This window comes from Leguminivora glycinivorella, chromosome 1 (genome assembly GCF_023078275.1).
Source record: "Leguminivora glycinivorella isolate SPB_JAAS2020 chromosome 1, LegGlyc_1.1, whole genome shotgun sequence".
NCBI classification, from domain to species: domain Eukaryota; kingdom Metazoa; phylum Arthropoda; class Insecta; order Lepidoptera; family Tortricidae; genus Leguminivora; species Leguminivora glycinivorella.
Window position 1 is genome coordinate 10,610,933 of NC_062971.1, and position 26,483 is coordinate 10,637,415.

General features: G+C 35.6%; 1 protein-coding gene across 1 annotated transcript in view; it reads right to left on the reverse strand.

Moving 5' to 3' along the window:
- Positions 1-26,483, reverse strand: part of LOC125233896 — a 169,688-nt gene that overhangs the window by 49,294 nt on the left and 93,911 nt on the right. The window contains 2 exon segments of the mRNA XM_048140064.1: positions 10,065-10,238; positions 19,606-19,683. Coding sequence (XP_047996021.1) covers positions 10,065-10,238; positions 19,606-19,683 — 252 coding nt within the window.

Consider the following 26,483-nt stretch of genomic DNA (forward strand, 5'->3'; position numbering starts at 1 on the left):
TTGTCAACTATTTTTTTTTGTCAAAAAATGTTTCTACAAATTACACCATGCAAAGCCACGTTTGACAATAAATATTACAAGGCATAAATGTAATGTAATAATTTTATTAGTATTGTAACAGAAAAGTCGTGTGTGACAAAGCCAGTTTAGGTGCGACGACGAGCGAAACGAGGAGGAGCGTGTTAGGTAGACAGTGAGCAAACCGGAAATGACTTTTTAAAGTAATTACAAATTAATAGAACATAATGGTCTTGAAAACATCAGGTTTCTTTTTAATAAAATGTATCCGGACATGTAAGTGAAAATGTCATCCTTGACATTTGCAGCAGGAGGAAAAAAAGTAGGTATGAGATACACATTATTTCACACAAATCTTGAACACAAACTACAAAGTATAAAATCAACCAACAAATTTCCAGTGCGCCATTTAATTACAATATATTGGGAAATGGAAATTTTGCCTAACAATACCTTTGACTAAATAATATTTGGTAAAATGAAATTTGACCAAGTAAATATTTTGGGAAACAAATACTTGCCAAAAAAAGTTTTGCTAAATGTCAATTTGCGATAAGTTGTTTTGCCAAACGTTTATTTGGGAAATGATAATTTGGGAATAATAGTTTGGGATGTGAAACTTTGGGAAACATTTTTTGGCGAATCGTCAGTAAACCATTTTGAAATGATGTAAAATGAATCATTTCCTATACTCCTGGCGGAGTAAAGTCTCAGTGCCCGCTCGTCTCAGGATTCATCCTTTCACAAAGTGAAACTTTTCACCTAGAAGAGATACTGCTTGGATTTAGTATGTGTCGGTTTCGTGACCGCATACCCATTAGCGCTAAGCGACGCTTGCGCAAGGCACACTTTACTTCAGCAGTTAGGCGCAAGTTAATCTGGGAAAATGTTCCCGCATAGAGCTGCTATCGAAATGTCTATAAAATATTAAACACATTAGTGTTTTGAGTACGCCCTTTGATCGGTTGTATTTATTGCAATATCAATAACACCGATATTATAAACTGACATGCACTTGATAATTTTGGCATGTTTATAGCGTTCGTTTGGTAGGTACTGTTGAAGGAATTGATGAATTTGATGAGTCGTGTATACTTAGAACCTATGTACTTGTGCAAATTATGATACCTACCACAACAGTTTAATACTGTAAACTTGTTAAATAGATTGTACTACTTTTATGCTTACAGCAGGTATAGCATATCATCTTGAAATGCGACATTAGTTCACCCTCGTAGCACAAGACAAAACAGTCATACCTGGAAATAAAACAGGTCCTATCATTTATTATCCTTACGTGGAATAACTGCAAATAAAACCCAGTTTAATATGAACCTAAACGATGATTAAATTACGTTTATAGCAGTATTTGCCGTACAAACGGGTGACACGGCCGATAGAGTCATGCACTTTGTACTTAACGATGCTGTAAAGTTTACGTAAGTAAACGATAGTGTTAAATACGAGCCTTTAATAAAGCGCTGTTAGTGTAAGACGCTTGCTGATAAGATATTGAAGGCTTCATGTAAATAATGGGCAAATCGGGATTATTTACAACTGAACGGCGGCCAGGGATATTTGGATACCACGCTGTGATACATCAAGTTAAAATGGTCACATGAATATGAGTAGAATAGCAACCAATCCTGATTACTCGACATTGGGTACGGTTTATATTTATTATGACCTTGACAGTGTCAAAATTGACGTTTTTGATTGAAGAATATCAAAGATAATAGAATTTCTTTATGATGTGCCTATGAAGAAAACTGATTTATTTGTGTACAAAGAAAATATTGGCGCAAAATATTTATTTCCAATTAGTCAAAATCTTAAATGGTTGACCAACATTTTTGTTATAGGTGATCCACGATAATTTTGCAACGATTTTCACAGCCTCGCCAGTGCAGATGTTATTCTAAACGTCAAACTTTGATGAAATTATTTGGAAATTATGACGTTTACTTAACCCTTGCCTACCTTGGCGTTCAAAATTGTTGCAAACTTTTTGTGGGCTGAATCTACGAGCTGTATGATTAATAATAAGGAGTTACCGTTATAATACACTAATAATTCATCTATATTTTTCTAATATAGAATCGCTAATTACATACAGAATATAATATATTGCAACTAAGGTCCGACCGAGATTCTCGGCCGCGAATAAATTGTATGAAGTCTCGGCCGAAAATCCCGGCCGGCCGAGACTATCGGCCGAGACTTCATACAATTTATTCGCGGCCGAGAATCTCGGTCGGACCTTAATTGCAACTACATATTTACATCCATATTTAGGTACGACTAGGCGTATCAAAACGGCGACAGTTGTAATATTGTACAACTACGAGCTACTGATTGACAACCGATCACTGGGTGGCAAGAACTGGGACGAACTGCATTGGACGTGCTCTGCAGTTTTTGCAGTCGGCGACCTGTCGCGTGCGATTATACGTCGGCATTCCGACAATCTTACGGATACAAAAACGAGCAAACGCCTATTGAGACGGAAAAAACAGGGTCAGAGATCAGCTTAAATTACTGAGAAACTACTGTAACATACCAGATTCTTTTACGATTTTCTTTTTGTTATTTTTTCAGATTGCGTGTAAACCTGTTTTTATAAGAACTGCCTCTATCTTAATTAACCTATTTACTCTTAACTATTTGGTTTTATGGTGGTTTTATGAGATATACCAAAGAGGATCGAGTTTCATATGTCTTTGGATATACCAAATATATACGTCAAAGCCATAAAGCAACGTCAAAGAGCAATACGTCGTCAATTTCATCATTGTACAGTACTTTTTATGTATAAATGGGACTGAGGATTTCATAAAATATGCGAACTGGAAAAGTGATTGTGTTTATAGTATTTTGTATTTATTCACAGTGCATTTTCTTTCAAGTGCAATGTACAATTGACATGACCAAATCTGATTTCACCTACATAGCAAAGCACTTATCTATAACCGATTGCCGGAAACTGGTAGTATCTTTACAGAACCTTAGCTATGCGCTCCCTAGCCGTTTATCAGATGCAGTGAAAAAAGTTCATAAAAAACAGACTTGTATACAACTTTTATTGGCATGGAATAGTGAAGATTCAAAAGCCGGGGGCAAAGGTAGAAGTCACGTAGACGTCGCACACAGACTGCGTCAACTTGATAAAAAACATCTAGCAGATTGGCTCGGAAGATCAGTTTTTAACGAAATGGCTATTAATGTGCATGAAACTTTTAACAGTTATCCGTTCAAAGTTAAAAAGGTAGTGAAGTCCACTGACACTAAACATTCTAAGAGTAAAAATATTAGAACTGAAGGTTGGACGAAGTATGATACTGTTCTATGGACTGGTATTATAGCAGGAGTCGGTTTTGCGTTTTACCAAGTTGTAGATCGCTCTTATGTTAATAAAAGAAGACAAAATTATGGCAAATGCGAGCTGAAAGATTTATTGGTTCGAGATCATTTTGAAAGTGATGACGACTACGCAAGTGAAAATATTTTTTTTAATAGTATCGAAAACTTCGACGAGGATTAAAGGTATGTTATGCAATATTACCTACGTATGTTACATTTACGAATTATAACTTTAGACATCTGATATCTTAATATTTTGTCTGTAAACTATACAATAATAATTCAGAGTAGACATATTAACGGCGCAATCACTTTGTAAATAATATTACCATAGCTTCGAATAGGATTATTATCATTGTCGTTATCATAAGTATTACTGGGCAAGTAAAACAAATTATTGCATTAAGATCAATTTGTAGGTTCGATTGGATTTGCAGATTTTTTGTATGTGATAGGGTTGTTAATTTGGTAGGCCCAGGCAGCCTTTGACTTATACAGCTATACCCATTGATAAGGCTGTTATAAGCTGCTGTCACAGTGACTGTCCACTAACAAGGGGCGTGTTCATGCGCAAACGCAGCCATCGGCCGTGTCATCGCGGCGGCGCGTCGATAAGCCTCATTAGTGGCCGTCGTTCTTAACTTCATCAACCGATACTGGGGCCCGGATAGCTGAAACTACGCGGAGATTGAGTACACTGTTTGTTTAGTTGCTATCTGTTTGTAGGAATTAAAATTTAAAATGTCACTGTAAGGCTTCACGATGCGTATACATATATGTACCTATATAGTCTATAATACTTAATAGCGAGCTTCTAAAATAGAGAGTTCTGCAACTCCAACTGCTACAAAATAAGGACAAAAATATGCTCGTACCTTTACTAAAATTTTTGTGACAAAATGATCCAACAATTGTTAATCGAAACATAAGTAAAAATGATAATGTATATTCGGGTACAATAGAAACCTTCAGAATCCCGGCTGGTCCCATAAAATACCGATAATTGAATTTTCCATATCCACTTTGGGTTAACCGATAAAGTTAAGTGTTTGGATTTACCCGAATGCACCCTAGGTGTTGTTGAAACTTTAATTCATTTATTGTCAACTAACCTATAACTCAGGTCCTTATTATCATAAACAATGTACAGGATATTTCCTTATTGCGCTGCAAAGTGCTAAATTATTTCGTTTTGTGATTTATTATTCAATTTATAATAATGTCATTATAAATTTTAGATAAAGTCAATATAATTGTAGTAGGGTATGAGTTATGCGCGAATTATTCAACTATGTTTAGTTAATTATGGTAGAGAAAGTCTTTTTTTTAAAGAAAGCTTCAGTATATCATTAAACCGTATAAATGGTTACTACTAGTAAAGTAAAAGATATAGGTAACATATTATATTATGTTATTGAAATATAGTGGTGCTGCAAATGTAAGATGCAAAAAATGCTAAATAATTCAGTGTAAATACGAATTATCCCCGAAAACTATTTTGATTTAGTAGGTTACAGATACAGATACTGATGTGCCGACGGAAAGTTTCCAAAATTCTGAAATTTTCACATAGGAAAACTTCGGAAACTTTCCATACTTTGTATGGACAATTGTATGGATGGAAACTTTCCATTTCATACATTTAAATTCCCTTTATTTTTCGTGAATTTTTCAAGAAATTTAAGATTTTTTTGGAAAGTTTCCGCAACTTTCACATCACTAGATACAGACATTAACTAAAGCCATCCTATATTTTTTTCAGTTAACTATGACCAGATTAAGGACTGCTGCTACTAGTGCCATCAAGAATTCGGGGTAAGAATATTAATATTAATATCGATATTATCGATAAAATGTACCTTCTTAGATTTTATATTGTTGATTAACACAAACATTTTAAAATATTTAAATTTTGACATTTAAAACTAACCTTAGTCCTCGTGTACAAATTTTTGTACATATTCTAAATTTTATTTTGAATTTTTATAATATATAGTAATAAAGGGTTCCAATTTCAAAAACAAAATGCCTCCACTGAGGAACTTAATAGTACATTGTGCAACAAGGGGAGGAAGTTGAATATTACTAACGAGAGTAAGTTAAATCGCGATGGCTTGCCGGAGCGATTTAAAGGCTCGAGTTAGTCATATTCATACTCCCCGAGTTACACACAATGTTTTTCATCGCACTCGCAATGTAAAAAATATGTAAATAGATGTAAAAAAGTTAAGTACGCTACAAGAAATTTTATTATTCCCTTGGGAGAACGATTTTTCTATAACTCACGCTCCGCCTGCGTGCAATAGCACATTTAAAGTGCGGGTGTGATGAAAAATTAATTATATTTGTGCGGTTATTTAAAAGATCCCATATTTAATATCAGAGAAGATGATATTCTATGCTGTCATTAACTTGTGTGGACAAGACAACATCAACGGTAAAATAAGTCCAAGTTCTTAACGAAACATAATAATAAAATAGTAAATTGACAAACAAATTTACAATAGGGCCTGTTATTGGTTACCATAAGTTGTAAAAGAGCGTAATGGAATTCTGTCAAGAATCTGTCGAACTCAAAGAACAAAACATTGTTAGCTAATATTGTGTCATGTAGGTACGGAACCCTCAGGGCGCGAGTGACACCTATATTCGCAGTAATATTAAAGGAGTCGCAGGCGTCGCACCGCACGTGCGCGCGAGTTTATTAATCGCCTACGAGCTGGCCGCGACTGCGTGCATTAGTTATTCTCAAACGTTCCTTGTTGCCCAGGCTCCCATTTAGCGTGGGAGCTTGCATACATATTGGGAATTAATTGATCATATATATCTCACCACTTCATGCTTGAAAAATAATTGTATAGAAATATTTCTATTAATATCACCTCGTGTGGTGACAGGCTAAGAATTTCACCACACCCTTTCCTCCCGTGGGTGTAGTAGAAGTCGTTTGTGGGGTATGGGTTCAATTGCTAAAAGTGGTACTTGAACAGTTTCATGTGATTTGCCTATCCCTTAAAAACAGGCGTGAGTATGTATGTATCAATATCGCACTAAAAGCTTATGATAAACAGCTTATGTCATTCGTGGTTGGTATTTATACAGTTTTTATACTGGATAAAAGTACACTTAGTGCCCGTTTAAAATATGCACAGCCTATATTTCTACTAATCAACCTAATGTTTACCTACGTCTGTGAATAACGGTAATAAATAAATGATTCCCTGGCTCTCATCATAAACCTGTACAAAAGTTAACCTTTACCGGCCAGTAAATCAAACGGTAATCGATAAAATATAGACTGCAGCTATAAAAGAGTAAAAGTTTTATGGATCTAAAATACTACTAATGATCATCATTGGGAAGTTTATCAATTATTTTATAAGGCAGATAGGACATCGACTTATTATGTGTGAAGTTATTGCTTAGGCTATCTATCATAGTATTTTAGTATGATGTGGTCAGAAGTGTTTATCTGAATGTTATGTATTTATATCAATAAATTTTATTATAAACTAAAATAAAGGTGACCGCCGGTAACTAGAGCCACCAAAAGCTATGGAATAATGAATTCTATGATGGCAGTACTTCAATTAATTGCAAATCAGAAAATAATAAATATACTTCATACAGATTTGCTATGACAACAAGTTTCCACTTTTAGTCAACTTTAAAACTACCTATTCGAAATATTTTAAATAAAAAAGAACAAGCTCATTTACGCACATAAATTGAACCACATGTTTCCATTAAAATAATCATACCGTACAGTTCGGCGGGCAAGTGCGAACAAGCTAATAGTGCCAATAAAAACAGAACCATCAGATAAGCTGGTTATAGCGGGTTTATTACCACGAGGAAATAATTACCAAACGATTCTCAAGCTAATGCGTGCTCTTTCAATTACCTCGTGTAAAAGCTTCGATGGAGTGAGGTTGGACATCTGGAGCTGAGGCTTTAGAACATTGCTTTGATTTTATAAAAAATAAATCAGTCAAATTTACTAATAATTACTTATAGTTATGATATTGAATACAGTGGATCAATAAACTTGACTTCTGCTCACTACTTGGTCGGAGTGCAATGATGATGATGATGGACCTCAAATATTGTCCACGACAAATTTTATATCTTTTATTTATCAAATTATAGTTAAGTTCGAGTTAATAAGCAACTGAGCATTGTATGTCGGTGTCAAATCGTAAGATCCGGCAGATCATGAAATTTATAGGCATTACAGCCCCGTTCTAGCATCAAGTTCTGGGCAATTTTCCTTCGGCCATCTGAAGCAACCGAAAGGAACTATCTTTTTGTTAAATCGCGACAGCCGTCCAAACATTGCACGGGGACTTCTTTTTTTATGAGATAGGAGGCAAACGAGCAGACAGGTCGCATGGGTGTAGGCTCTTTTCATGAAGGTTTGAAGGTCGTATCGGTCCGGAAATACCGCAGGCGACAGTTTAGCTGTGCGAGGCAGGAAGTTTTTTCACTTTACGATCTGTCGGATCTTACGTACGGGCAGCAACATAACACACTAGTGAGGTAATCACAACTCACACTGACGCTCTACTCTTTAACGTGTTCGAGCACCTGTTAGACGTTTTTTGTACAAGATACTTAATATTCACTTAAATTATTTGAAAGTGAACTCGTTAATTATGCTCTCATCAATTTTATATGTAATATTTCAAAATTGAACTCTAGCATCGGGCGGGTCACGTGTTATAATATGCTGTTTGGAAACTGAGTGGAAGTGTGTAGTGGAATTAAAGTTTATTGGTTCCGTACGTACTGAAATTATAATAATTAAGTATGAAAAAATGGAAAAATTTACGCTTCCGGCGGGACTTGAACCCGCACCATTTTTGCAATCCGTGCAATGCTCTTACCAATTGAGCTACGGAAGCCACGCCGGACTTCGCAAATCTTTCCATGCCTTTCCTTTTGTACACACGTCTTGGGGTGACGTCTAGCCATAGTCCATTTTTTCCTTTAATATAAAAATGTTTAGAATCGTTAGCAGACGTTTCTGCTTAATAAAAATTAATTTAATTAAGTATGTTTAAGTATTTATATTTCTGATTTATTTTATTTAACAGGAAAGACAAATTAGAATAAATACGTTTTAACACGATTTGCTAGATATTTATAAACCATAATTTGAATTTTATAAGTTTTATGTGACGAGAATTTGGAATATTTTCCCAAAAGGTGGCACTTGTTTAAACGTATTGACGGGTCACGGGCCCCTAATTGCAGAACATTGGTACCCGTATTGACGATTTCTGTACCATATTAATTAACTTTCGAATTGATTACAACTTTTTAATTACCATTTTGTTAATAACCAACTATATGTACGCAGCTGTCAAAGTAATGTAAAAAGAAATAAGGTAGGCAATGATTTCAATCAAAGTGAAAAAGTTAAAATTAGTCTGTCAAAAATCCAGGTAACATCCAAATGTTTAATGATGCCAAGTAACATGGCAAGCTAGTTTGCAAGTATTCAATTTGGCTTAGATCGGATTTTACTATCTACTGCGTATGGTTATTATTTAATAGGCGTTGAAATGTAATATTACATTACTTTGAAAACCCTGACTTAGTTGTAAATTAAATACTGGTAGCTTCAGTAATATGAATAGGTAAAAATAGTTTTTCTTAAACTAATGTTCACACAGTAGTCTCAATACTGGTGTCGCGTGTTCTAATAATTAATTATGAGAGAGTTATCATCCCGTAGTAGATTCCGTATAGCAGGTTCTACGAGGTTAAAACAATTTCAAATGTGCTAAATATATCATGTTTACGATATATGTAGATACGTAGTACATCAGAAACATGATTATTGGTTAATCTATTTAACAAATTACCTCAGGAACTAAAAACTATTTCCACATATACATAGCTTATTTAACACTTTCGCTACCAAGAACCCGACTGTCGGGTACACCGCTCGTAGAAGCGTAGCCGATTACATGGGTTTCCCCGTATGTAGCGAAAATGTCGTAGCGCCGCGTAGAGCCCGGTTTCGAAAGTGTTAAGTATAAATTGAGACAATTCTTATTGAGAGGGTGTTTCTATTCTTTAGATGAAGTGTTTGATTTTCGTAGGTTGATTTGATTTATCTGTTTTGTTTAGTTTTAAGTGTTGTTTTTTTTATTTCATTGAATATGTAATTCAGTGTTTGTGTAGTTTCATAAGTCCTCGTTGTTGTTTTTTTTCTTCTCTCTCTTTTCATGTAGGTACAGTCACGGACTTTAATTGGTGATCCACTTCTAGCTCATTTTATACTGGAAGATAGCTTAACTATGCTTAACTCTGACATGTCCAGTATAAAATGAGCTAGAAGTGGATTAACAATTAAAGTCCGTGACCGTACCTATGTATGTTCAAACACAATGTAGGTACATTGTTATTGAATAACGTACTATGACTAATATGATTATGACTTAACTGTAATGTCATTTATTACTATTAGCTAACCCAAAACATGATATATGTTGCTCACCTTCTGGTCACTAAAACGCATATGATCCGCCTTCTGACTTTCCTGGCCACCTTCATACCGGAATACGCAGACCTCGAGCTCGAGACAGCTCGCTTACCGTCTGCTGGTCTTTCTTGTCGAGCACATTATCTAGTATTGTCACCTATCTATATACATAATCTAAAAACAAGTTGCTCACCTTCTGGTCACCAAATCGCATCTGCCTCCTCGCGTTTCTGGCCACATTCATTCGGCAGAGGAACACTCTGTCCTCGCCGTCCGCTGGCGCACGAGACAGCTCGCTTCGCACCGCCTGCTGGTCTTGCTTGTCGATCACGTCGTACACACTGTCCCCGTGGATTAACAGGTCTTCCTGTAGAAAAAGGATATTTGTAAATAATGTAACTTTTTAAACGCTTAGAACTTATCATCGTGCTTATGTCACCGCTGCTTTTTTTATCAGACTTCGGTGAAATAAGCTGGATATTTTATGTTTCATATAATGGATTACGGCGGTTAATGGGTTAATACGAGACGAGTATTGTATTTGGACGTATATGCTCTTGACTGTGAGTTTTATGGCATTTTGTGCTGCGTGTGCCACCTCAATTAAATGCGTTGTTAATTAATAAGTTAATTTACACCGTGTTTTATTTTTGTTTTCCGTTAAATTCGACATGTATGTGAACCACCTTGTATATCACTTTTAGTTAAATTCACAAAAAAATCAAGTTAATGTCAAGTGATTGACGGCACATGTCAAAACAAATAACATTGGGAAGTGGTAAAGGCTGTCACACACGTGTTCGTGTGTGACAGCCTTTACCAGTAGGTAATTATTTTTTATTTTTTTAATAACTCCATAACCGGTAGAGTTAAGACACTAGTTTCTTAGAGAAATTAATTGTATTTAATCTAAAGTACCATCCCTTAAAGTTAACGGAATTCAATAAAAACAGGGTGTATAACAATGTAAATACTCTTGCACCTTTGGAAAAAATCACACGCACTACATGTTCGAGCTAGAGTGAAGTGTATGCGCCCGCGCCGCCCCCACCACCAGTCAGTAATAAACTAGCTTCAACTGTTTACGCGATTGATTTATTGAAGCAATGAACTGTCAAAGGCTTGAAATGGGCCTGAAAGGGCCATAAATGCCGACACTCAGCAAAACACGCCCCAGGAGTGAAATATGTGAAAAATTCACTGACGGTGATATATCCAGATTGTATTAGCCGTATGTGCGAATTCAATAAAAACCGGGTGTATATTACGATATAATCCAGTTAATTTTTGCGCAATTAATAGTAGAAATAGAAGTAGGTATAAAAGTCTTAAGTTTGTGTTTGATAATGCAAAATAGATGAAGAACATTGAAATGTCTCGTCTCAGCATTGTGCGAACAATTTCTAGCGCTGATTTTCCGAGTAGACCATCCGGTGAAGCAACGAATTGTAACAAAATATTTACAGGCGAATACAAATATTTGCATACTGCTCAAACTACACTACCGCATAAAAGGTACAAAAACCATCTAGCCAAACAAAAGAAATGCTAGCATGGAATGGTAATTGCGGAACCCGTCGCCGCAGAGTTCGTTAAACGCTTTTATTTTTAAACAGCCGTATACTTAGGGGAGATTGCGTCGACATTTTCATCAGTGAGCGACCGCAAGGTATTATTTTAATCGCGCGCCCGGCACCTTTGTACCGTTGCCTGGGGTCTATACGGTCTACGCGTAGCCTAACTTGGTTTTAAGGGAAATGTACAGCGACACTTTGGATTTCATTACATGTACGTAGGATTCTAGAAACTGCGTCGCTCACTCGATCACTTCTATAAGTGCATACAAGTATATCCTACTTTGTACTTTATGATTGACTTCTAGTGATAAACTGGGTTTGCACTTTTGCAGTTCAACGTACATGTTACCAGTAAAACCTAGGTTTTACCCTACTTCGGGCTTTTACAGTATCGACGCGTATGTTGACTGGACTTCGAACTGAAACTGCAATTTAATGAATACTACATAGTATAAAACAAAGTCGCTTTCTCTGTCCCTATGTCCCTATGTATGCTTAAATCTTTAAAACTACGCAACGGATTTTGATGCGGTTTTTTTTAATAGATAGAGTGATTGTAGAGGAAGGTTTACATGTAGGTATAGTACCCGTGTGAAGCCGGGGCGGGTCGCTAGTAATGAATAAATTGGCATCCAGCCTGGCTAAGATCGGGTGCACACTCACTGGATACGTACACGTAATAGAATTAAATAAAGTTTCACTAAAGTAACGAAAAAAAAATCACTATACTGTTTACGTATACTTACTGTTTTTGTATACTTGTTTACACCTATGTTTCATATTATAAGTTAATATTTATCCGAGGAAATAATAATTTCCAAAGTGACCCCTGTACACCTACGTCGGGGTCAAATATTAATTGTAGAACAATTTCTTACCTTTCCGAGTAAACTTTCAATTAGCCCGAGACAGCTTAAATAACTTTAATTAAATCATAGCGAGTGAAAGAAAATTTCCTCTAGATTGCAAGCATTATGTAGCATGGTAGGGATAGGGATGCCAAATAAATAATATCTGACCCACTTGACTATGAGTTTTGATGTTTCAGAATAAGTACGTTACTCGATTCTGTAAACGTCACAGAAAATCGTTTGGTGGAGCTCTCCATACAATTGAATACACTACTGAGTAATCAATTCTCAAATCTGAACTACCCTTCAACAAACTGTTCTAATACAGTGCGATTAAAATCAGTTAACGATTCGGCTTTTTTACTCTTCGGCTTCGGCTCTTATCGGGGTCGCATAAGTGCGAGCAAGATACACATAAAACCCGAATCGTTATCTGATGTTAATCGTACTGTACCTAGTACTAAGAAGATACAAACCAAGTACTATACAACCTATTCTGCTGCTGCTATAGAAGTTTAAGATAATTTTTAAGACACGTCAAATAATTGCTCTCTAGATACGAGTACGATGTGTATCGACTAAGTCCCATTCAAATCGTATATGACGTACATACACATTGCCTCTGAATTAGAAATGATGATATTACGGTTGGCAACCCTGCCCGGGGTCACGCGTCACGCTCCGCCCACCTGTCGCGCGCCCTGCGTTAAGACATAATTGCGCGCGTGCGCACCGTTGTGTGGGGGCGCGGGCGCACACGGGACAAGGGTTGTTTGCTTTTTGTTTACATACCCTCTCTATTTGTATTCCATTACATATGATAGGTACTCGTTGTGTTGTTAATGAGCGATACTTTTGGTTTAAATACTGTACTATTTTTAGATTCACAAAAAAGGGATAATTGAAGTGGGTCGGTCACTGCTTGATACAATACTCTCAATACACTCGTGATAAGAAGATGTACGTAAACATTTTTAGCATTTGCCAAAGCAGCTTCATTTCACATCAGTTTTACTTTCTTTTAATCTTGGAAGTTATTATTAGCATTATCTATTATTTTGAACAGTTCTGTTGTGAATTATGCCATCTGTGGTGAGTTTTTTTTAATTTTATAACAGATTGTAACTGCTTTTTGATAACACATAACAAGGGTTGCATTATTCCGTTTATTATGTAATCTTTGAATTGCATAGTAAGGAAATGCAAGCGGACGTATTATAATATTAACACACACAACGAACTTGCATTCTTCCTTGAAAGCTAGACCACCAGCACCGGCTAACCTCCTTACAGCATAATGCACTAAGTGAAAATAATTTAATTGTGTACAAATAAACTAATTCCTTGTGGGCGGATCCGCCCCGGGCAGTGATGGGCCTACATGTGAACAATGCAATTTATGCACACTAGAGATGCGCCTGAGCACTGTGATATATGAAAGGCTTGATGTAGTTGCTTAATTACGGACTAAGAGGTAAGGCTTTGTACCACCCACTTTCACGGATCTCTCGCGGAGAGTGGCCCCTGAGTCCGTTGAAGAAAAATAACAGATTTGCCAGGTTGGAGTACTCTAAAGTAGAAGTACTCCAAGATGCAGAAGTTCTACATAGGTATAGGTATACATGTACATATATGTATGTGCTCCGTGAATAAAGTTTTGTTCAGTGCGGTCATGTTTTTAAGAATTAACTATATGCGCATTTATTGTATAGGTAAGGTAAACGTAATTCTTCGCTTACCTATACAAAACGCTGAACATTTTGCTCTGTTTACGTACATATCGGTTCGTATAAGTAACTAGTCGGATTCATCCCCAAAACATATCTCGCCATTGTGATTCAGAACTAAAAAAATAATTGAATAAAATTGCAATTAGTTTTGATAAAGAATAAAAAGAGAATCAGCTAGTGTGGCCGGCCCTCATTACTCACAGCATCTGTTTGTTTACAGCGCTAATGCCGCCGCGGTGGTCCATTGAATTTATCTCTATATCTTTGGTATCATTGAAATTATTTTCTGCTTTCACCGCAGTTCTTCGGGTTTCGTTGTTTTCGATTGATTCCAGCTTGGTTCCCGTTATTTAGCATTTAGATTGGCCGCTGATACGGCAAATGATCGGTCCAGTTATGTCTGATTGTGAGATTTTTGGATTCGATCTTCAGGTAATGCGTATTCTATTATTGTGATCGACGCCGTTATTTTGATCAGCATTCAATGGAAACATAATGTATTAATGTTATAATCAACGGATATAATAAGTCCGTTTGTGTTTGTTTATAATGTAACTGACTTTACATATTCTAAAATTCTCTGACCAGTTAGCTCTCTATACAATTAAACCTAATTATATTTTTAAAACTGCATATATTTTTGATAATATCCAAGTCCTCAGAAGAATTTAGGTCTTTCTTTAAACCAAGATCACCTGTATTTAATTGATTCAATTATTTATCGAATTCAAAATCAAGGTTAGGAGGTCTTTACTTACTATATTAGAAAGATTGAAAACCGTTTAAATACTTGAATTATGAATCAAAAGTATCAAAACCTACTAGTTATGCTGTCGTAGTCAAGTTCTTCTCACACCCAATAAATCATCTGTCAGCAGACTTGTAATCCACATCATACGCTTCAATTACACCCAACAAATGTACAGTCAGAATACAAGCCTCCGGATACTAACTCCCCGTTAATTAAAACAAGGTCTTAAGCGCCCCATGAACGCATATACTAATAAATGCCTTTTATTCCTTTAAAGCTCGATATGTAGATTAATGATGGATATATGAAAACGCTGATTATAAATGCGTTATAAATTAGTGTTTGTTTAATGTTGATAACAAGGTACCATGATATTAATCGTTGTGGATTTACAACATGGTATTGTGTTGGACTAAAACAGAAGTCATGTTGTAACTAAGTATAGAGGTAACCTAAATTATTGGTGTAACGTAGCCATAAGAGGTTCAGTGTCATTGCTATAAATGATTAATACCTAATAAGTTTTTGCTTTATTCATCATACGTTCCTAATATACTTTTAGTAACTTATTAGGTACCTACACTTAATGTTATAAATGCGTAGTAACTTAATTTTCCTCTATTTTCAACGTTTAAACGTTGAACCGATTTAAATGGACTGTTTTTATCTTGTAAATCATCTCATAAAGTTTACATATGTAAACGGGGTACAAATTAATATGGAACTGAAAGCTACAATTATATATATTCATTGCTGTTTTAGCATTAAATTACCTGTATATTCGAATACATTGCAAGTAGAAATTGAAAAATTGTTCATGTAGTCGCCATGCAACTTCAGGCAACGTAATATACCTATATTCCATAGCCGCCTTTTTCTGCGCCGTAGCACATTATTACCTATTAGGTTTATGCTTATGAAATATAATTGTCCATAATTATATTCTGTGTTTGTCCTCCTCAGCTTTGTAGTATTTTTTATTACATGTTATGTTTTAAAATGTAATTTCATGAGTTTGAGTTTTACATATACATTTGAACATTACTTATAATACGCACATGCCTTGTAGATCGTATATGCGACTTGATCGTACATAGTAGGTATTTATTGATGTGATGTAGTACGTCTCAGGACACCAAACAGATTGCAGCGCATTTATCGCCGCGGCGTCGACACGATAACAATTGACATTATGAACAATCGCACATCTCTATGTGAAAAGTCATTTCAGTTCCTTCAGCGAAAGGGCAAAGTCACACAATAGCAATGATAATACCATATTGCCCAAGGCATAGCGGAACCGTTCGCCCGCACCAGATTAAAAAGACCTACTCTACCGTCTTTCATTCAATAAAAAATGGGCCAATTGTTGCAATTGAAGAGCTCTTATTAGGTTGATGGTTTTATTACAAAGGTATTAATAGCTGAGTATCAATAAATCGGTACAGTGGTTAGCGCGACGAAAGAGCATTGTCTATAGTTCTATGGCATTATCATTACATTGTTCGGTTTGCATATTGAATTGTGCGTTCCTATTGTCTGGCTGGTCGGTTGCCACGTGTGTGGTTCATACGTTTTAGCACTTCGCTGCATTATGGGTGTTAACTTTATGCTAAGTTAATTCCTTATCAAGCGCCCAAAGCGATCGTTAACATTTAATGCTTACATGGCCTTACAGCTAGCTGATTAGCTTAAAGGTTTCCGTCGCATAGACAAAGAGAAATTATCTTAATCACCTGCTGGTACAATTTCAATATAGACGTGTAGTGGAGCCATACTATGTGATGTGATGTTACACTATCCTCGTATAGGCGGATCTGTGTTTTCTAATTAAGAAATAACCATAAGGCATGTAGCTATGAGTTTTGAAACGTATATTTCAATAATTCTACAGGCATTCCGGGCAGTTACCAGGACACTCCCACCCGGCGATTTGCGCTTATAAACGATGTATTAACAAGCTTGCATTGTTTTTAATCTTAGATATTTGAATTAAGTACTTAATGATTCTAAAATCTTATCATTAATCTTAATTGTAAAATAACATTAAAAATATTGCTCGGAGGTTGGGAATCACACTGTTAGAGTTTGGTCTTTATTGGTGTATAATTAAAGTTGAATGTGGCGTTTTGGTAGATACATAGTTGGTATCGATCATTACATTATGGAGCTCATAAGAATGGTATCATTGGGAATCCTGGCACAGCTTGAGTTATGGCGATCGGCCGTTTGATGGACTTCGGATAAATGCATTATCTATCTTACACTATAATTGTTGAGAAATGATATAGCCGCGCCGTAATGATTGTGGTAAATAATAAAGTTAGTTATTACGTTGTTGCTAAACATGTTGTACCTTTGGGCTTTATTCTGTAACACATTACCTAGAAGGTAATCTGATGAATCTGATGATCGATGGCATGCACGGAATTACATAAATAAGTACATGAGCTATGTAGAATGCTTACCTATCTATTATTTTCTCCTTATTTGCATCTACACTGTACTTTGTGTTTGATTCTTCAGTTTTTAGTTGTAGACGACCGGTCTGGCCTGGTTTGCTAGTGACCCTGCTTTCTAAGCCCATGGTCATTGGGTTCGAATCATTTTGTTTTTGTGATTACAGATATTTGTTCCTGAATCTTAAATGCTTTCCACGTATTTTAAGTATTAACATATTATATCATTCTCTAAGTATCCCCAACGCAAGCCTTCTGCATTCACTGTGCGACTCATTCAATCTGTGTATGGATGTCCAGTAATATTTATTTATTATTTATTTTATTTACGTTTCATTATTGTTTTAATTAGGATCTGTTTATTTGTTCACATACATACCTTTATGTATATGGCGAATTTATGACTATGGTAGACCTAATAGAAAATTAGATGAACATATTAAATCTATGACACTGGTAATTACCGCAGCACAGTAAGCTATGAGCTATCGGCTATAAAAAAAAACGAACAAAAGATAATCACCTCCGTGCAAATAAAAGAGACACGGCGATGTTTATAGATTACACGCCCAGCGGTGAGGTATCAAAATAGCCGTGTCTCTTTTTATTTGCATAGAAGTGTTTATATTTTGACTCGTTTTTTTATAGCCGATAGCTCATTAGCTTACTAGCTCGCGGTGGGACCAGTGCCTATTGTACTCAGTGTCTTACAGTTTAGTGAATTTGTCATGTAGAATCAGTAAAACATGAATACAACACACAAAGGTAACGTTGCCAACACTAGGGTATATTAATCACAATTTGAATATATTGACTGCTGACATTATAAACATCCAGACGTAGCGCCGACCTCATACGGGCCTACTCAACCAAATCGTATATACAGGTTGTATACTTATTTAAAAATAATAATATTGGTAAATAGGTATGCTCTAGTGATTATCCTACTCTACACAAAATTTAGGTATTAGTATTCCCAACTGTATTAAATTCTTTATCAAGGATTGGTATTAAGTGTATCTTTTGTAAAAATTTCTATTCATAATTTTATTTATTTGCCCCAACCTGTCACTGCAATGTCACAGTTTCGTTTTCTTTAAACCCCTTATTTGCCAAGAGTAGCACTGAAACTTGAGTAATTTCATGTGCTCTGCCTACCCCTTCATGGGATACAGGCGTGATTGTATGTATCTATGTATGTATGTATGTATAATTTTATAATATTATCGTAATCGTACAGTTAATTCCAAGTTAACCTTGAGTTCATTATACATATTTATTTACAAATAAATACCTATTTATTAATACAAATAAAGGCCTGTAATTGAAACAGTACTCGTCAGTGTATGCATTAGATAACTAGCATGCAGTCATGTTGAAGTCCGTAAACATATTAATAAAGCTCGTGTAAATGAACTCAACCGGTAAAGGATAAATCTATTTACCCGCTTCCTTGTATGGTTTAACAAATAAATCTCTCACAACTGCAAATAAACCAGCGTGATTTGCTCATAAATAGCTAATTTACAAAATTCAATTAAACTGGTTTGTTAGAAATAATTGAATAACTAGTTAGTTAGATCAACCTGTGGCTCATATGCGCCGAAACAATGCAACCGCTGTGATTAATTCGGCGGCGCGAGCGCGAGGCTAACGAGGAACCTTCCCGTTCCCTTTCAATTTAAACTTTATAGATCTCACAATAGGGTTACGTTAGTAACTTTTTGATCTAAACTAGATACGTATTTGCGAAAGTAAGGACGTAATTTGGGGTCAGCGCTACGATTTGTAGCGAGACCCACACAGGGCGTCGGAAAATCTTTAATCTGATATTGATTTTGATTGAGTGCGATAAAAGCATCGCGGACGAGTTTTGGGTGCGTTTTTTATACGGCAAACCTTTGTGCCTGTACTCATAGAGGCGATTTTATCCAATATTAATTATTTAATATACGAGTAAGTGCCTCAAACAAACTATTGTTTGATTATAATTTAAATTAGTTTAAGTTACATAATTTGATATTTCAGTATAAATAAAAAAAAAAACTATTTGATAGTAGGAAACGCAAAGGCTTACTATGAAGCGAGTAGGTATTTTTAGGTTTGACTCCCAATTAAACCATTTAATTGTGATGAGCCAGCAAGTAAAAATGTGATTCATGCATGTATTTTTTTTTCAAAATTAGATACCTATGTGTTGATGTCGGTGTAAAATCTCATTTATCATTTAAACATAATCCAAAAAATGTGTCTACAAACAGTAGTATAGAAAAAACCTGAAACTTACTGTTAATATTTTCTCCATAGGATCCTTACATTAAAAATCTTCGTTACAACCTTAAACACTATAGCAATAAAATACTCACCATCGAATGTCCAAGGTATTCTGCTGCGTTGTCGGATATGTAGAGTAGTTTCCGTTCACCGTCATCATCATCAGGAAACCGTTAAGAGCCTAAAAAAGTTTATGGTTTTAGAAATATTTCAAAGGATAGAGTTGGAAAGTGTATTGTAGCATGACCAGACATCGGATTCCGTGGGGCGAAACTTCTTGACAGCTAGGGACTTCCTATATTGATAAACTCATTTATCGATACTAGTTCTATATACTAGTGACCGGCCCCAACATTGTGTGTGTTTTTTGTAACTATTGTTCTGAAGGCAGTATGGAAATTCATAAGGTAAAATACCCCATAATGGACGGTGATGCCATTATGGACAAAAAACCACAAATCCTTAAAAATAAGTATCTAAAATTAGTTTCTAAAAACTGACGGCTATGTACCATAAACTAGAGTTATAGAGCTGTTTCATTTTGAAGTTTCAATTGATTCGGTTATTTCTGAAGGATTTGGCGACAAGATAAAATTCATCAGTTTACTGAAAAAAATATCAAGACGAATTCTTAGTAATGTTGCTAAGAGAGTTGAGTTCATGTATAAAATATTAAAAATAATACTCGGTGTAAACTTGAATGCGTTTTATTTACCATTAAGCATGAGATAAGGTATAAAACATACTAGTTTGTTGCTCCAAAAGATATAAAGAAATGGCGTTATTTTGCGAAGGTGTCATTACTGGAACCGAAAAGTGCCTACCTCCTATGATGGACAAGGAACAATTTACAAAACCAAAATTTACAAGAAACAATCCTGTGTTAAAATAACTCAAACTAATTGTATTTATGGTATATAAAATTGACTCATTGAGTATCAGTTAGCTTTAAAAATGGAAATTACAAACTTATTTCACTGTCCATAATAGAGGGGATCCATTACTGGAGAACTGCCGTCCATAATTGGAGAAAAAACACCTAATTTTAATTTGTTAAGTATGAAGAAACTAATAGGTGTATCCTTTCTGCAATACGCCAAATGTAAAAGAAGGATAGGACATTCAAGATTTAACACGCTTAGCGGTAGAATTTTTACATTTATGAGTGAAATATCAAAAACAGGCGAAAATTTTTCCTAAACTGTCCATGATTGGGTCCGTTACCTTACGTAGCGTCTAAAATAAATAGCGTCGACATAAATTGCGACGAGTAAACTTTTAAGAACGTTTTCAGAAAGAAAGAAGAAAATTGAGTTCTTATTTTATTATATAATGTTTTTTTATGCACCACGTCGGTAGCAGCCAAGCATACGGTCCGATGCGGTGGAAAGCGGTTACCGTTACCTATGGACGCCTGCAACTCAAACAGTGTCACATGCGCATCCTCTTTTAATAAAAAAATCTTTTATAAACAAACCTTTATGTGATCACTAGTATTTAGAACTAGTGTCGATAAAATGAGTTTATCGATATAGGAAGTCCTTAGCTGTCCAAGAAGTTTCGCCTCACGAAATCCGATGTCTGCACATGACTCATATTCTGACTTCAAAGATAGTTAGGCCCACTTGCACCAACCACTTAACTCAGTTAGTGGGCTGTCAACTGTCAAATTACATATAAAATGGTGGTTAAACCCTCTGGTTAACCCTACATTTTCGTTGGTGCAAGTGGCCCTTAGTGTAGGAGAAAACAGAATCATTGTCACTTATATGACGTGAAATTAAACATGAAATATACTATTTTACTATTCATTTTCGTCTAAAACTGATCGTGATTAACTTTTAAAAATCTTTGATGTAAAATGAACTTATCGATACACAATCGAATAATCTAATAATATTTAATTAAGTCAATTTGTGTTAAAATCGTAATTAATAATTTAAATACTCAGATAGATATCAAATTGTTGTCAAATTTAATCAATATTAGAACCAATTATTTTAGTAATCCATAAAAGTACATATAAACTCCTAACTTAGCCACTTTCTAACCTATATTTATACTTATTAGAGAAATAAAATACTCTCTTCATTTCTCCAACGCTCTCATTCCATTATGCCTAGCCGCGACCGCTAAGTTATGGCGCGAATAAATTAAATAAGCACACAATCGAATGGCCAATCGCAGCACACATACAATCGAGTATTTGTACACTTAAAGTCTTCCCGGTTCTGTTATCATTTCCTAAAGGGAAATTAGCGCTGTGTTCACAATACTTTATGGGTAAGCCGTTGAAAGTTTAGTTATATTTGATAGAAACTACTAATGAAATGAGTGAAATAAAAATAACTTTGCCTCTGAGGTTTACATTGGAATATAAAAACATATCGACACGACCACACGAGTATTGATCTACCTACTTATTATACTTAGAACATAATTTTCTTTTCAAAAATATATTTATAATTTATTTGACTGACGAATAAAAGTGTTTTTGATATTAGTACCTAAGAAGTTTAGAGCTAGAAATTGTATCCGGTACATTTTAATACTATTATAGATTATAGATAATAAAAATCATGCGGCTCTAGTGAAGAAGAGTTTATGTTTCGTTCAGATTATTTCTAAATTCAGTTGTGCATATCTTAATAATACAAAATAAACATAACACAAGCCAACACACCGAAAACTGACCTCTAAAAGTGCGTTTTAAATCTGTTCAAATAAAACGGTAACACACAGCGGCTAGTATGAAAAATTGCTCCCAACTTATGATTAAAACCAACCGAATTAAAGTTAATAAGGGGTATGCTACCACTCCCTCTTAATGTGGTCTTACGAACTATTGAAGTTTATACCACATACTTTGGTCTCTTTTTGACAAATTGTAAGCATCTTTGGAAAGAGAGCGACGGAAAAAGCTTATTTGAATGAGCTACAGAATTATGAAGCGTAGAATTTTACTGTGTTGTATAAAGATAAAGTGTATGTGCTAATTATAGATTAGTCTCCGTCATAATTAATACACTCAATAGCAATCAAAATTTGTTTAAAACATATTGTTACTTACTTTAGAAAAACCGAAAGTTGGGGGCTGGAGGTTGTTGTTGATTGATGTCGAAGCGTTTGAAAACTGTAACAAAATAAAAATAAAAAACAATTTTTATAGATATTTATTTATAGAACTGATATTAAAAATATTAAACAAAGTAACAGAGAAGGCTCTACCTTTCCACTTTAAAGTTTAATTATCTCGTCCGAAATACGAATAATTTAGTTTTTGAACTAAGTCTAGGCCAGTAACAGCTAATAAGAGAAACGCACGACATCCGATCCGAATGATATCCGAAATATTGTATCAGTGTAGCTTGCAAAATTCGCCTGAGTGTCATAATTTTGGCGCACTAATACCTTTGGCGCACTAATGCCATTTCTTTTATTAAATAAGAATTACAGGCTTCTTTTGTAAGTATATCAACAAGACAGTATTAGTAAAAGTAATCTTTAGTGCTCAAATTGCATCGTAAAAATCATTAAAACCAACAGTTACGTCCCAAGCACGTCGTTTGTCCGTATAAACATCGTTTAGTGAGACATTACAGCGCAATCATAGAACGGCTAATACGACTGTAAATATTGTCATGACAAAAGAAGCCATCGCTTTCAGATACGATGAGTTGTTTATACGATGTTAGGCGGGTAGCACACTACTATGGCTATATTGCGAGCGGTTACTTGGGTGAAATGAAAAGTGTGTACGTAGTAAATGTAGTAAACGTTGTCAAGGATCTAGAAGTAGTAGTAATGATTTTATCGTGAAAGACAGGTGTATGTATATAATTTACAGAAATATAAAATTTACTAAAGGCGAACTTATCTACAATTTTCAGTTATTTTGTCATGTTTATTTTTTTATATCCAGCAGATATTGTTAGCTAGGTTTAGAGTTTAGCTAGATTGAGATTACAAAAATTACTAGAAAAATGCATTACGATTTCCATTTATACATATCTTATAGTTTATTTATTAATTCTTGTAGTGTAGGGACGCCTGGCCGGAAACAGGCGGGCTGTCGATCACATAATGCGTTCATTCAGCAAGTTCATTATTAACTCTTATAAACACTACGGCTCTGCTTACGGAAACGCGTTGTCTAGCAAAGCTTATTTCAACAATGTATTATTTATTTCCATAAACTTTGCATGATTGATTATACACCGTATTGCTCCAAAATTTTCAATGGACTCTATTGTCAAATAAAATAAAGGTGACAGCTGGTAACTATAGAGCTACCAAAATCACGATACACCACCATTTGAAAGGTAACATTGAAATATTGGGGACGTCTTACCCACAGATCAACTTAGCCCCAAACTATGCAAAGCTTGTACTATGGGTGCTAAGCGACGATATATATACATACTTAAATAGATAAGCCCATACTTATATACATGAAAAACATCCATGACTCTGAACAAATATCTGTGCTCATCAAATAAATGCCCTTACCGGGATTGGAACCAAGGACCGCGGAATAGCAGGCAGGGTCACTACCGACTGAGCCAGACCGGTCGTCACACTAAGTAAGATATAACCAGAGATCCGACGGATTCGTGCGCGGATCCAGAGGTCATGGGGGTCATGACACCCCCCCCATGGAGCCTAAGTTGGCCATACAAATAGACCACGTGACCCCCCTGGGGCCCCGAGGCCTTTACCACGTGACCCCCTGCTGCATGGGCACGAGAAGCTGGATCCGCGCTTGGACGGATTTGCGACATTCTTAGTGACTTACGTCATTTTAATGACTTTTAGTATGAGATGACGCACAAAAATCCGATCTCTGGATATAACTGAAGAGATGTTTGTAATAACTTCAAATATCAAAAAAAACATTTAACCATTTTATTTTCTAGTATATTCATATCTTTAAGTGTACCACTGGCTGGCCCGTACTAAGAATCCGAACAATCGATGATTTGGAGCAGCCTACTCGCACGATACATATCTCATCGCTGCATTACGTTCTTGCGCAACGTTCCGATCTTGTGAGGCAATGCGGGAAACATGCTTAATGCTGAGTACCCTTGTTCCTTACGTTGCATAGTAAGATCACCATGACCAAAGTGGTCTTACTATATAAATATAAATAGAACATAATATTACGCTGGCAGTATTTACAGTCTGTCAGTAGTGCCTGCAGTAGAGGATCGGTGAGATGTTAACCTTGCGAACATAACTCAATACATACTCATTATTAGGATGTAAATGAAATAAAAAAATATATATAACCTAAATCCTGTGAACCTCCTCACATAATTTCAAGAGAAGTGGTTGAGAATTGTGATCTGTAGATGCCAATTCAGAGCATACTATAACATTTTGCCCAAGCTGGAAACCAACTAACTCTCGGTCAATCATCGAGTTTGTAAGGTATCTTATCTTATGACGACGTTACTTTGCGTACTGCAGTAGACTACTAATCAGGATTGTCATTAAACAATTAGACAACGCCCACGGCGGAAACACCCGAAACAGCACTTATGCGACGATAGATTAATTAATCGAATCAACCGATCAAATGCTTTCTCGACCGGCGGCATAGGGGGAACAACGATAAACAATAACTAGCCGTACGATTATATCGATAAGATATCAGATAATTCTGAGTCTAATGGGCCCGCCACGGTGTATAAGGGGATTTACACTTTCTAAACTATCTGAAAAGGGTACGGAGGATGGATTAGAATATTGATAAATCGGGCGAAATCATAAGAGCCAGTTTTGATTAGGAATAGGATTTATCTCTGCTGTGGCGAAATTTAGAATTTATTAGCAACTGGCTAGCGGCGGCGATGCCAGAGAGATACAAAGCTTTCCGCACAACTATGTATGAAAGCGACATTTCCAGGTTTCCAAAATAATTTACATACATAATTATGTACGTAGATACCTACAAATGTCCTTGCAAATGTAGGTGATGATGCTATAACGATCAATGATGCTTTATTAAACACACATATTTATTTAATTCATCTATTATCTATGTTTAATTTTCCCAAATATTTATTTTCAGCCAAATTAAAGTCTTTGTCAAAACTCACAGAAATTATATTTATTCGCAAAACAATACTCGATTACATTTCAACTGAGTCAAAAAATCGAAAGTACATAATTACATACACCTATTAGAATTTTACTGAATTTTTTGGGTTACAATTAAGCTACTGTGGCACTTGAGTTTTCTCGGAATTCCTGGTGGGTACAACTACGTTAGATAAAATCTGCCTACCGCCAGGAGAACGCGTGGCTCCAGTTGCTCTCGTTGCGAACATTGTTATAATAAAGCATTATTGAATTTAATATCACGTTCGAGTTGTCTCTAATTGCCCTTTTATGTTGTACTGCTTTTTACTCGACAATAGCAGAAATCCTAGTTGAAACACTTTGATTACGTTTTCGTAAATTTTTGATAGGTAGAACGATATTATGTGCAGACCTCCGGCCCAAAAGGAGAAGTGTAAAGAAGAAAACTTTTTGGTGATTTTTTGTTTTTGTGTCGCTCTGTCACACCGAAAATCTAACGGATTGATTTTTATTAATTAATAGTACGAAAGCATGATTTGTCTCCATCGTTCTGTGATCTTGAAATTGCCGGAAGTCGTTATTTCCCGTATCCGAGAAAACATGTTATTAAAATTACACTACACTATTTACCCCTGCCTAGGTACATACACAGACACAGGGTGGACACCATTATTACGAACTGTACCTTTACTCATATTGAATCATTTTTTCGCGTCACTAATACAAATATAATAGTGTAGTTGCCTCGAGCATTAGTCCAAGTCGCGGCAAATGGCCCACGAACGCCCTAACTGATTTTAACGAGTGGACCATTCGTTCCGACGCCGTCCAGCGGCTTCACAAATTATTTACTTACATTAAATTTAATGACGAACAGGAACAT